Source organism: Fundulus heteroclitus, chromosome 1 (assembly GCF_011125445.2).
Source record: "Fundulus heteroclitus isolate FHET01 chromosome 1, MU-UCD_Fhet_4.1, whole genome shotgun sequence".
Lineage (NCBI taxonomy): Eukaryota > Metazoa > Chordata > Actinopteri > Cyprinodontiformes > Fundulidae > Fundulus > Fundulus heteroclitus.
In genome coordinates, this window is record NC_046361.1 from 5679909 (window position 1) to 5692844 (window position 12936).

The 12936-nt window shown below is 41.5% G+C and overlaps 1 protein-coding gene across 4 annotated transcripts in view; it reads right to left on the bottom strand.

Moving 5' to 3' along the window:
* tns2a (tensin 2a) overlaps positions 1-12936 on the bottom strand; it is a 74436-nt gene that overhangs the window by 20458 nt on the left and 41042 nt on the right. For 3 of the 4 annotated variants that reach the window (XM_012849291.3, XM_012849289.3, XM_021308827.2), the window contains exons 4-9: positions 5494-5532; positions 5022-5063; positions 3783-3832; positions 2316-2499; positions 1622-1672; positions 1383-1505 (exon numbers count right to left, since the gene is read on the bottom strand). In XM_012849291.3, the coding sequence (XP_012704745.2) occupies positions 1383-1505; positions 1622-1672; positions 2316-2499; positions 3783-3832; positions 5022-5063; positions 5494-5532 (489 nt within the window). The remainder of the gene's footprint in view (positions 1-1382; positions 1506-1621; positions 1673-2315; positions 2500-3782; positions 3833-5021; positions 5064-5493; positions 5533-12936) is intronic. The other variant, XM_012849290.3, reaches the window with a different exon arrangement.

The following is a 12936-nucleotide window of genomic DNA, read 5'->3' on the forward strand; positions in this document are numbered from 1 at the left end:
TCATTCACTCGTCGATGATTCAGAGAAGCAAGATGTTTCAATCTTAGATTTCCAGCAAATTATTTTCCAAGTGTGAAGCGGGATGAGAATTTAAAAATTCACCACAGTTCACAGGCAGACCAGGACAGCTGAGAGAACGGGGAAACTCCAGACATCCACACTCTTCACCAAAACTTCCCAAAGAAGTTCCCAATCTGATCCCTGCCATCCCCGACTCATTTTCAAAAATCACCACCTATTTTCACATGACCCGGTTTGCAACACTGTAATGCGCAGCTAAAAACCAATATTCACATCAAAGTAGACAGAACCCTTGTCGGGTTACTATTATATTTGAATCAGACGAAACGCACCAATCAGATCCTGATCAGCTGCGACTCATCAGTCCACTGCAGCCCCACCGAGCTTTAAATAAATATTTGTACGTTGCGTCAGACAGCCGAGTGAGCAACAGCATCAAAGATGGAATGCTCTTCGGTCTCCAGATGTTGGAGCTGTCCAACAACTATCGGCGTTAGACTCGCGCTCAGGTCAGCTGATGAGGCGGACCGATAAGGGGCGGGCTCAAAGGGGCATAACAACACTCAGTTGATGTTCGGCGGGACAAAACAGACCCAAACATACCTGTTGATGTCCACTAAAATCACTGTATATGTCTCTGGCTTGTTAGCTCCCCACCTGTCAGAGGAGTTATTTGCTTCTCAAGATGCCTATGGTGATATCACACTTTTATTGATAACTTCACATGGCCTCACCTCAATAAATCCAGACTAACCTCTTAAAAAATATAGAAAATTGAAGGAAATAATATCCTAAATTTAAACTACCTACACAAACAGATAAAGGAATGGATTCTCCAGTTAATTCAAGCTTTTCCCGTTTAGTGCTCCCCTTAATGCTTGCTCGGTATGAGGGATTGCTGCAAAGCCATGGACAATGCAGACGACTCTCCCTGTGGCTCTACGCTTCTCCAGGAGTGAATGCTGCTTGTCGGGACTTTGATGCAATCAACTGGTTCCCTTATATAGGACATTTTTTTGACCAACTTGTATAATCTGACCCAATCTGTATAATATGATTGAATCTGACTTTGTAAAGTGCCTTGAGATGACATGTTTCATTAATTGGTGCTATACAAATAAAATTTCATTGAAAATAAAAATTGGTGTCAATACAAGTGCGTAGTTCAGGTAACCTTCAGAATGCAAGTGAATTTTTCCATTGTGAGATCAATAAAGCCTATCTTATCTTATCTTATCTTATCTTATCTTATCTTATCTTTTAATTCATCTGTTAACTCATGCAACCTCATCAAAGCAGCCTCCTACTTCTGTGTGCTTAAGAGCCTGGGAAAGACGCCCGGTGGCCCCCGGCACGCTGACCTTGCAGTGTAGGACCACCACGTGCTGGGGGTCAGAGTTCAGCCAGTTCTCCATGGCCTTGCATATGGCACAGATCTTATCCAGCGGCGGGGCGTGGAGGTCGGGCCAGCCGAAGTCGTGGACCTGTTTGTTTTCGTGGAGACAGAAGAACAGTGACGAGCAGATTGAGGGGATGGAGCAGAGGGTCGCCGTCGGCGTTGTTGTCGCTGTCACGGGGAGGAGAAGAGGAAAAGCTCTACCTTTGGGTTGAGTCTGGTGATGTCATGGCGTCTTTCAGAGAGATTCAGGAGCTGGAACAGAAAGGGAACGGGCGTGACACAAAAGGCAGCGGCATATTTTGTGGGGTTGCTATGTGTGTTTATTGACCTGCTGTGGCTACAGCGTTACATGCCAAACTCCATTGTGCAACAAGCTTCATCAAGGCTTTACGTAAGGAAAGTAAAATCCCTTCTGCAACTAATATCACAAACAAATGACGCGTCTTACAAAACCTGAAGCAGTGCACTGTTTCTGAATTCAAAGATTCCCAGATTGTGTGGCACAATCGCCTCCTTCTGGGAAGTGATGCCCAGAAGGAGGCGTGATCTATCTTTGTTTAGTTTTGATCTATTTTTGCTTTTGGCCAGCTGGGAAGATGCAGGAGATGGAGCTAAAGTTTAGACTTTAGATAATTCAAGACTTGTTTTCAGGTTACACAACAAATGCTTCGTGGTGGTAAGGGATTTAGCAAAGTTGAATTTAAATAAATGACACAGAAAAAACTGAAAAGAACTGTCTGCATCTCCATGTTGATTTCATTCTAAGCCATACTTGAACATTTGTTACAGTCCAACTGCACTCATGGGGTCTGAACAAAGAGAAAGAAGCTAAACAACAAGCAAACTTGGAGCGCCACTGATTTCACCAAATAAGGCAACGATGGTGTGTCCTCACCAGAAACTTGTCCTGGTGTTTGGATTTGAGCATGGCCGCCACCTCCTTCAGGTTGAGCCGGTATCTCTGCTCCTCCAACTTCGGAGGGAAGAAGACAGAGATGATCCTCTCGGTGATGTACGTCAGGTCGAAGTCGTAATGGCGCTCCATCACGCGCTCCATCACACGGTCCACGCTGAAGCTCCTGGTGAGACAGAGTAAAAAACAGGGGATCAGAGAGGAGTACGGGAGGAATTTCGTATTTATTCATCTGCTGTTGTGTTTTAAAGCTCATGAACGTTGTCTTTGTGTCTCCTTTAAAACAATGACAGACACAGCTCATTTTATATTGCAGCCGTAAAACTTTTAATTGTAAGAAAATCATTAAGCATATTAAAGGAGTGATTGTTCAACCTACATGAATATCAGTGTGTTGCAAACCCCTTGGCCAACAGTGACAGCCACTAAACATTTTACCTGATCAGCAAAGAGGGAATTCAGCCGCCTATGAAGTGAGTCAATGGAGGCGTGCCTAAAGGCTGTGTACTTGGATCACTTCTCTTTACAGGAGCTGACTTGGTCAAATCAGGTCCAACCTTGGTCTCCAATCATATGTTGATCGTACATAAATCTATCATCGAACCATTTACAAAACTCTACCCTCTGTGATAAACTGCGGGCAAGTGATCAAAGCTTTGATGCCTACAAATCTACTGCAGCTCAAAATAAATAAAACAAGGTTCTTTGTTGTGACTTCAAAGGGCTTTGGCAGGGAGGTTGGAAATGTCCTTCTGGATTAACTGTTCAATGTAAAAAAAAATAAAAAAATCCCCCCCCAACCATTGCTGATAGTAAAAAATAACAGACAATTACCACCAAAACTGCTCTATATAACACCAAAGAGATTTGGGAAAGTTTTGGTGAGACAAATGAGGAACGTTTTACAAAGGGTGCTTCATGGTAGATTTATTATCTCACACAGGATTGAAGAAAAAGACCATTTTACCTACACTGGAACCTGGTGGTCACAGTATGATGGAGTGACCTACAGGATGAGGGATTCCCTTAAAATTCACCAAATTATTAAATCACTTTGTTTTTTTCCTTTACCCCTTTGGAAACTGTGTTGTTGTTGTCAGACACATTTAAGCAGAAACACTGAGACTTCTAAATGGGTTTTTCAAAAACGCTTCAGGTATTCTTTAGCTGAGAATAAAACCACACACACAGTCTAATGCAACCTCTGTCTGTCTGGCAGAACCAGATCGGATCAACTTGCTACATCACTTTATGACATTAAAGCTTCACCCGAGAACAAACAAGTCATTGGTCTCAGGAAATGTGAAGGGCAGAGTTTGGGTTGGGAGCTCTGAAGGCAACAGTGAGAGGCCCTTGACTTTAGTTATGTCAGAAATAGTATGTAGACATGTTTTTAACATAATGTAGCTACATTAGTACATTTAAACAAACGAATGAGACTGATTTTACCTCGGAAGGGTGTTCCTTTGTTTGGTGTAGGTTAGAGACTTGGTTGATCCCTGTTAATAAAAACAAAAAAAAACACATGACCTATCCTTCAGTTGTTCAAAACTTCAAGAATTACAGTGCATTTTTGTGAGTGGCTTTTTTATGTAACAGGTACAAAAATGCAATAAAAACTAAGTCCTAAATGCCACAAAGGAGAAACAGGTATTCTCAGTCAGTGACTACGATATCCCCTTATTGTCCCTTCATCGTCGCGATTTCAGCATGGCGGCGATGAACATCACTTGCATTATTTGCCCTAAAATCAATGAATTCATAGTTGTTTCTGGGCTGCTGGTAGAACTAGAATAGTAAGGGAAGGGTCCAGTATTACGGCAATCTTTGTTATCTGCTCCTTCTTAGCACGAGATTCACAAATTGATTCTCTAATCAGGAACATAGGGGTATATGTTGTCCATCAACCTCAGCAGATACTGTTCTTCAAGCGGCTGTGAAGAACATCCGCTTGCCGTTACTTTCTAGAAAACGCAAAGCAATCCCTTGTGGTATTTTGCTCAGATTACAGCAGTTTTCTGAAGAACCTTGAAGCATTTAAGAGCCTTTGAAAGTGTCAGTGGAACTCATATCTCTATATTTTATTGTCTCATCACAGGATAAACAGGCGCAAAGAGACTTACGAAAACACATGACCTTTTTTCTCACTGTAAATCAGAGTAAAGCATTTTTGATGCTAGTTTCGGTCAGTAACGTTTAGCGAAGTCACAGAATTAGAATTACAAAATTATTTAGTCTCTCACTGGAAATTTGGCCCATTGCTCATGACAGAATTGCTGTAAATGAGTCAGGTTTCTAGGACACCTAAGTCAAGCGCACTTTTTCAGCCCAAAAGCTATTGGAGGGGTTCCCAAAGTGGGGGTTGGGACTCCCTGGTTGGGTCATGAGACACCACACGGGGGTCACGAGATCACTTTTGCAATTCAGCAATATCTTAATGAATTATTACTTCAACAATTACATCAAATTTAGAATATGGTATGGATTAACCTATCAGAAGCTCACACAGCAATGACATCATCATCTGGGCTTTCCCAAATTGTTTAAAGGCATAGCCATCATAGTGTACAAAAGCTGGGATTGGGAGCCATTGGGAGCCAATGACAACGTGGGGCTAAAAATAAAGGAGGCCAATGGGGAGTGAAGGTGACGATGAGGAGAAAGAAGGCAGGTGAAAAATGTGCTCACCATGTGTTGGTTGTGTCGAGAAGGAGCTGTCCCTCTACGCTGCTGGGAGCACGGAAGAGGAGGTGATGGGATTAGAAGAGAAGGTGGGAGTGAGATAGAAACCAGGGTGAAGGAAAGCAACAAAAAGAAGGCAACAGAGGGGGGAAGGGGGAGAGGAAGAGGCAAAATAGAGGAAGGAAAGCAGAGTTAATTAAACAAATAGACTCCCTAATAGATAAACACAACTACTTCCTACAGCAACATCAACTACCCCCCCCCCCCCCCCCCCCCCCCCCCCCACCCGAGCTGAAGCTTTACTTCGCTCCAACCGAGCTGAGGGCTTGGCTTCCCAGAAGGAATTCAGCTCAAAACAAAACCACACTGTGGGTTTGGACAACCATACTTCCCAACTGTGGATAGACGGAGTGGGAAAACATGTCTTGTACACATAATGCCGTTGAGGAAAAGAAAGTTTACACAACGGGGGACTCACCAGATCATTGGGGGGAGCTTGGATGCACGCAGAGGTCACCTGGAACACACAAAAACAGCCACGCGTAAAAAGAAAAACCAAAACCAAACCTGAAAACAAGGCCAGGTCACACACGGAGACGCACAGTAAGCAATCAGAGAAACCCTTTTGCTGCTCTATGGTTCAAAGCTCAGGGATAATTCAAGGCAAATGTTTCCCTCAGACAATGAAATGAGGACAAACAAACAAAAACAAGAAAAAAAATGCAAGCTTTTAAGTTCTTCCAAATCAGTAAGAATTTGTAATAAATGTGGCTAGTTTTTTTTATTGTAACAGCTGTTCCTGAGATTAAATAAGGACACATGGGTAACTTTTACGAGCCTGGCTGAATTTGCAACTTAAGAAAAAAAATCTAAAAAAATATCTTCTGGAAACATGTTCAGAAATCTCAAAGGAGTAGCGTATGTAGTAGTTGCATTTTGAAACAACAGCTGTTTTAAAACAGGCTAGCCAGTGTTTGATAGCTAGCTTACTTCTTCAGTTTCACAACTTGCCACCTTTTTCTTTTGGTTTATGTAAATAAAAAACAGACAGAAAAAAGGTGTTGAAATTAATTTTAATACCCTATTTTTAAATGTACTATTTAACCCGACCTCACCTTTCTCACTTCCCTAGTTTCTGACCGTCCGCTAACAATGATGCACACACTCCAGCCCAGTAGCTGGCGCTAAAGCACCTAAAGTTCATTTGCCAGCCATGAAGAAGATGTGCAGGATGAACTCGCTCACTGCGAGTATGAACACCATAGCTCAGGGGTCTGCAACCTGTGGCTCTGGAGCCGCAAGTGGCTCTTTGGACTTTCCACAGTGGCTCTTAAAAAACTTTGGCTACAAATTATATTTTTATTATGGTATTTAAATGTAATAATGATAATTAATGCAGGTTTTTGCAGTTTTTTCTATAATTGCTTTTAATTTTTATAACACAATGATGCTAAAAGTGCCAGTAATATTTAATGTTAAAGCAATATTTTTTCATTATGCTGGAAACTGATTTTCTTTTACATCATTATCCACAAATATCGACATCCCCATCCACCCTCTTTTTTAAAACCTCAACATAGACATAAATGGCATTTCTTTAACAATGATAACAGATTTCCTACATTAGATCTTTATCAAAAATTATAACTTGTCTTTTTTCAAAAGGCCAGGCAACATTTGTGGCTCTGAAGAAGTATAATTCAAGTAGACTGTAGGTAAAATGGCTCTTTAGACTGTAAAGGTTGCAGGCCCCTGCCATAGCTAATGATAGCAGGCAGGCATTGATGGTGGAAATAAATTTCTCTATTTGCTTTGGATATGAACTTTTATCATGTATAACATACAATTCAAACCTAGGCTCTTTTATGGGCTAAATAGAAATTCCCTTAATTGATGTCAGACTTAAAAGTTTTAATTTCCCATTTTTGTAAAAAATAATAAATACAATAAATAAAGCTACACAAAAATAGTGTTTATGTTAAATTAAGGGTTGCTGTTGGAATAATAACTGCAACAATTTGAGTTGAAATTAAAATCAGGGTTATTTGACCCAATTACTCCATAAATGCGTAGTGAATGTGAGCATATAGTTGCGAAGCACAACGTAAAAAAAATAATTACTTAAAGTCTACATTTATTTGTGTCACAATTTAATTGTTTCGGTGATGTATGTGGTTAACTGCACATTAATTTGCAGAGTCAAAGGCAAAAATTATATTTAAAGCGCAGTACAGAAACAACGCAGTTAGAAAAAAAGGAAAACGGATTTCTTAACTTCGCTGAAGATATTCAGTATATTGGTGCGTTGACCCACTCTCCTCCAATAATGGAATGCAGAAATATCTAATGGCTAAAAACAATAAGACACTTAAAGTGTGTCTATATTTTTCTACCACTTTGAAGGCTGAAAGAATACTGAGCATTACTGATGAAGTGTAGTGACTGTAAGTGTTAAGTAAGTACGGGTATAAATTATGTTGGAGAGCTTGTTTACCAAATGCAAAGTATGTGGAAACATGGAGCCAAATATGGGGAAACAGCTGGAGAGGAGACACAAACACACCCAAACAGAACAACGTGTCTGATTCCCATGTTCGTTATGGGCCCACAGGTCAGTGAACTGTAACCAAAGGAAGCCAGAGCTGAACAGTAGCAATAATAGAGGGGGCTGAGACTACACTTACGCAATACGCACACTCACACACACATGTGTCAATGTTCCTGCCAAATAGCCCTTTTTGGACTGTTTATTTGGATACAGGAAAAGGGCAAGGGCTTGTCTAGATTTCATTGTGCACAGAGGGGAAGTTACAGAGGCCCTGATCCTGGGGGTGTGTCACCACACAGGCGCTCTGACTTAGGCTTTCCTTGCTCCTCTCTTTAGCACGGGGCTCAGTTGCTCACTGCTGCTCCTGCGTAAGCTCAGACATCAACAGGAAAACAGGGAAACTGATAAAGAGCTAAATTAAGAGACATGCCATGTTTGACAAAAGTTGCAGGAAGAAGGTCTTGGCTGTCGTATGACTAACCTGACAGTGTTTCTGTATGAGTCACTCTGAGAACCGGCCGTAGCGTACAGAGATCTTTGACCATTCTTCTTTACCAAAACTCTCCAAAGAGTTCACCAGATTTTTGTTTAAAATCTCCTGGTATTTGAAAGAGACCATGATACCACAAACTTTCTAACAAATCTTTGGACAGAAAAGGACCCACAGCATCACAGGTCCTCCACCATTCCTAATGGTAGGCATGATAGGATTTTCCATATATTCATTCAAACCCAGCAGTAGTGTATTTTTTTACATCTTAATGTAATCTGACCAAAAAACACAGTGCTAACCAAAAGTCCAGAAGATTTTAACAAACTCCCCATGTTGAAGTTTGTGGTGGCAGAACAGAAGAGACTTTCATTCCTTGCATCCCTTACAAACTACCAGTTGGCATGCACTTTAGTTGTTACGGAGACTTGCCGACCCCTATATGCCACTCTCTGTGGCAGTTGTCAATTTGTTTGACATTTAGAGGTTTTGCTTTCAAGATTCGTCTTACCTCCCTTACCATCCTGCTTGTGGTGCGATATGTAAAGAGAGTCATGGGCCCTCGCTCAGCCAAGTGGCTCAAAGAAATGGACCCTATGTCATTTCATATATTCATGTAGGAAACAAGAAGTAATTGATCACAATTCATAAAAAGAGGTTTGTTAGAATAAAAAAGTATTTAAGATATAATTATAGATTGAAAATTACAAAAGTATAAAAAAATAAAAAAAATCTTCAGTTACATTTATTTTAAATGGATACCCACTGTCCTCAGCATGTACAACAACTTTTAAGAAATCAGCATAATAGGAGTTAAAAAAAACAAACAAAAAAAACATTTAATTTCTTTTTGGGATTAAGACATTTCCAATTTCCACTTGCTTTGTGGAAATTGTGTGTGATTTGATTACAGAGAGCTGATATCAGTGGTTAAGTAACCATGAACTAGTTTAACACAGTTAACCCTAATAAAAAAAGCAACTTAAAAATAGCATCAAGAGGTGTAAGCTTTGAAGACAAAACTATAAAGTGAAACCCTAGTTGCCTTTTGGACTACCATTAAGAGTTAAGATGTTTAAAGTATGTTACACCTCTTTATTCAAAATGATACATTTTTAAGTTGGTCAGAATAGTACAATAGCATGGCTAAACCGTCTCTGAAACCATACTTTAAATCTATAACCAGTCTGCACACATTGGTAATAAGCTAAAAGGAGTAGACATGGAATGGTGAGGTCGTTCTGCCTCTGCTCCACCTCAAAAAGTTGTACATGAATCAAAACTAAGGTTCGGTACGTCTGATGACGAGCCGTTAAAAGTGGGATTGTTTTTCTGTTTGTATTAACATGTCTACATGACAACGTTTTAATTACCATCTCTGTGCACGATACTTGCAGACATGTCATTTCACTTCCACACCACTAGTTGGAGGTATGTTCTTTGAAACTCAACAACATTTACAAGCATTTTAGCAACTGTGTTTTTTCAGGGCCATTCCGAGTTTCTCTGGCCCTGCTCAGGAACAGGACAAAATCAAGTGGACTCAAGCGGAGTTTTGACGTGAACACACGGCCGTTCAGGGATTGGCCAAGGGCGAATAGAAATGACAAGATTTTTCTGTGAGGAAGCCCAGAAAAGCTGAGGAGCGACGACATTAATATTAAGAACCACCATGAACGCGGTGGGTCAAAGCGATGTATAATTTTACTATTTACAAATCATGAACCATGCCTGGGGGAAAAAGAAAAGAAAAAGGACACTTCAGCGTTTTCCTCTTCCAGGCTTTTCTGGCCGGTCGGAACACAGCTGGAGTTGAACCAGGTGGGGAGGAGCAGAGCAGGGCGGGCCAAATCGAGCAGGGTTGGTGGGACTACGCTTTAAATCATACTGTGCATGTGCCAGGCTTCCCTGGCATATGCACCTGGTAAACCTTCAGCAATACATAATTCATTTTCACACAAATCTTGTGAAAATCTCAAATTATCTTGTTCTTCTTCTAACCCAAAATCTTGCTTAGTCCCATATTGTGAGCTGGATGTATAGTTATAAACATCCTTCACGCCGTAACTTTTCACAATAATTTAATGATTTATTAGCTTTTTCAGAATAATTTTTCAACCGTTTTCAAAGTAATCCAGGACTTAAAAAAATCTAAATGTTTTCTCAACTAAACTTTGACATAAAGAAATGTTTTTTCCCCCCCCCACAGTTCACATTAGTGACTGAGGCAACCTATCAGACATGCGTTTCTTTTGAAATGGTGGCATGAATGAGTTTGTGGACATATTGATCTCATTTTCTCTTTAGGACCACTTTCCTCTCGTTTTCCTCCTCCATTTCTTCCTTTTCATCCTTCTCTCCCAGTGCCCAGTCAAGGGGCCTTGGAAGGGTGGCTACACAGAGCCAGAAAAAACACCGTGCACCGCAGCAGATTCCATCCCCACCGGCCAACACTTACTCACAAACTTCCTGTTCACAAACCTCCACCTACCCACTTCTCTTTAAATCTGCTCTTTTCACCCTCACCTCTTACCTTAATCCATAAACATCATTCCCCTTTTGCTCTTTCTTTCAGAAAATGTGAATATATCCAGGTGCTTCGCAGATATTCTTTTTGGGTCATGTTTTTCCAAGTGGTTCAATTTTCTCTGTTTTTTGAACAAATATGTCACAGTATTTGCTGCTAAACAAGGTCATGGACTTCTGGCTTACCAATTTTGTAAATGCACCATTTTTACTTTTTTCGCTAATATCTTGTAGTCCAAGCAGAAGGATGCCGCAGCTACACGTGGAAAAGTCACAACATTCAATTGTTTATTACACCGTCCCCTAGCATACTACAAAAATGGCCGAACGGGGTGGAGCAGAACGCTCTGCAACCCAGAGGGGGGCGGAGTGTGAAGTCCTTCAGGTTTAAAGTGACAGCACCAAAATGAGCTGACCTCAGACACACCTCAGAACAGGGGTAAGAAGGGGGACTAAAGCATAGCAATTCCACTTTATATAGGCCACAGCTGTATGTTTTCAATGTGAAATGGAAGAACTGAAAAGCATTATATGTCCCTTTTAGGTGTGGTTTATGACAAGTATTTATACAGTGGTCAGACCTTACACTTGGAACTGGCTAAAATCAGAGAAAGGATGGACGGATGGATCTTTTCAAACAGGTCTGGATATCCATATTCTAGTCTCCTTTTTCCGTACAGATCCTCGCCTGGAAAAGACAAATTAAATGCCTTTTTCAGACTTTTCCAGTCTGTGTAGGAACCCTTAATACCCTGTTTTTGATTTGTTTTGCTTCTTTCAACCCTTTGCCTATCAACTCGCGGTTCCAATATTTCCTTCCTCTTTCCTCACTTCATTTTCTCTTCTAATCTGTTTCAAACAAAACACTTCCTGTGGGTCAGCCCTCCAAATCTGGGCCAACCTTATATCAACAGGCTGGAGTCTAAAGTCAAGAGCAGCTCTAACTTGTTCTGGATTCAGGCTCCGGCTGCATGTACCAACACAATAGTGATTCTAGAGAAATTCAGTTCAATTTCAAGTATCCAAATTCATCCACATTACATTCGTTCCTTTGCTTCCACACTGCACATTTTACTCCCATAATGCACTGTGAAGTAGTGCCCCTTCCTTTTCCTGTCAGCACTGCCTCTTAGGTAGGTCCAGGTGGAGAAACTCTGGAAACCTTGACCCTCTTCACCGTCTCCTCCATCTCTCCGCACCGCCCCCCCCCCCTCCTCCAGGCACCATCCCTGCACTCTCCCCCTCCTCCTCCCGTTTCCAGCCTTCTGTCATCTCACTCTTTCAGCGTTTTGTTTTGATGCAGTGGCCCTGGCTCTTCTGGCTTCCTAACTCACTCTTTGATCCATCAAAGCGGAGAGAAGCATAGCAAATGGATAATGCACAGCACTCTCTCCCCTCAAAGCGGGGCTTAGGAGCTGTGGGCTCTGAGACGGATAACTAAGGGGTGAGGTAGCAGCCTTGTTCTGTTATTAGTGTGAGAAGTGTGGGGCGAAAGTTTGTGAGACCCTTTTACAGTTTGTCTGTGTGTGTGGGGGGGGGGACCTACAAAAGGACGGGTTCGTATATTTTGTTACTACTTTTAAAGGTTGTTTCAGGCAGGAAATATGATACATTTTGGAAACACGCACCAGATCAGCTTACAGGTTCCAACACATAAATTTCTTTAGATGCGTATTTTTTTCTTCCAGTTTTGGACGAAATAAACGACAGAACTTACATAAAAAGGCTCCAAATATTAAGAGGGAGCACGATTTTCCATCTCAGACTCAGTGAATGTTCCCCTTCCACTTTAAGAACAGCTGAGTGCCCAAACTTTTCTCCAACAGCTTGATGAAGTTGTCAGCTGGAGCTTTCCCAGCAGTCCCAGAGGAGTCCCAGTGAACGGCAGGCTGGGAAATTGTTGGTGGATTTTCCTTCGCTACGCGGTCCAACCTCATGTGGGGTTCTGTCTCATCTGAACGCTTGATCTGGAGATCTGCTTCCTGGATGAACTCTGGGAAGAAGTGGGTTCTGTAACTTAGTGCCTGATTATGTGCGATTTTCTTTGGTTTAGCTTCTGATTTAAATATTTTTAAGATCGTCTCAAATCTTCATATTCCATAGCAGTTCTGGAAGGGGGAAGGAACTGAGCATGTTCCTGTCCACGGCACATCTGAGCCCTATTGACTGACCTTTTACAGGTTCTGCCTCTTTGTGGGAGCCTTTTCAGCATGAGAGGAAACTCTACTTGAGCTGGGTAAAAGACATTAGCTTTGTATCGTCACAAGTTTTCACCCTCTTCTTCTTTCGGCTGCTCTAATGAGAGCCGCCAAACAGATCACCTGCCTCCGTCTCACCCTATCCTTTGCCTCTAACCG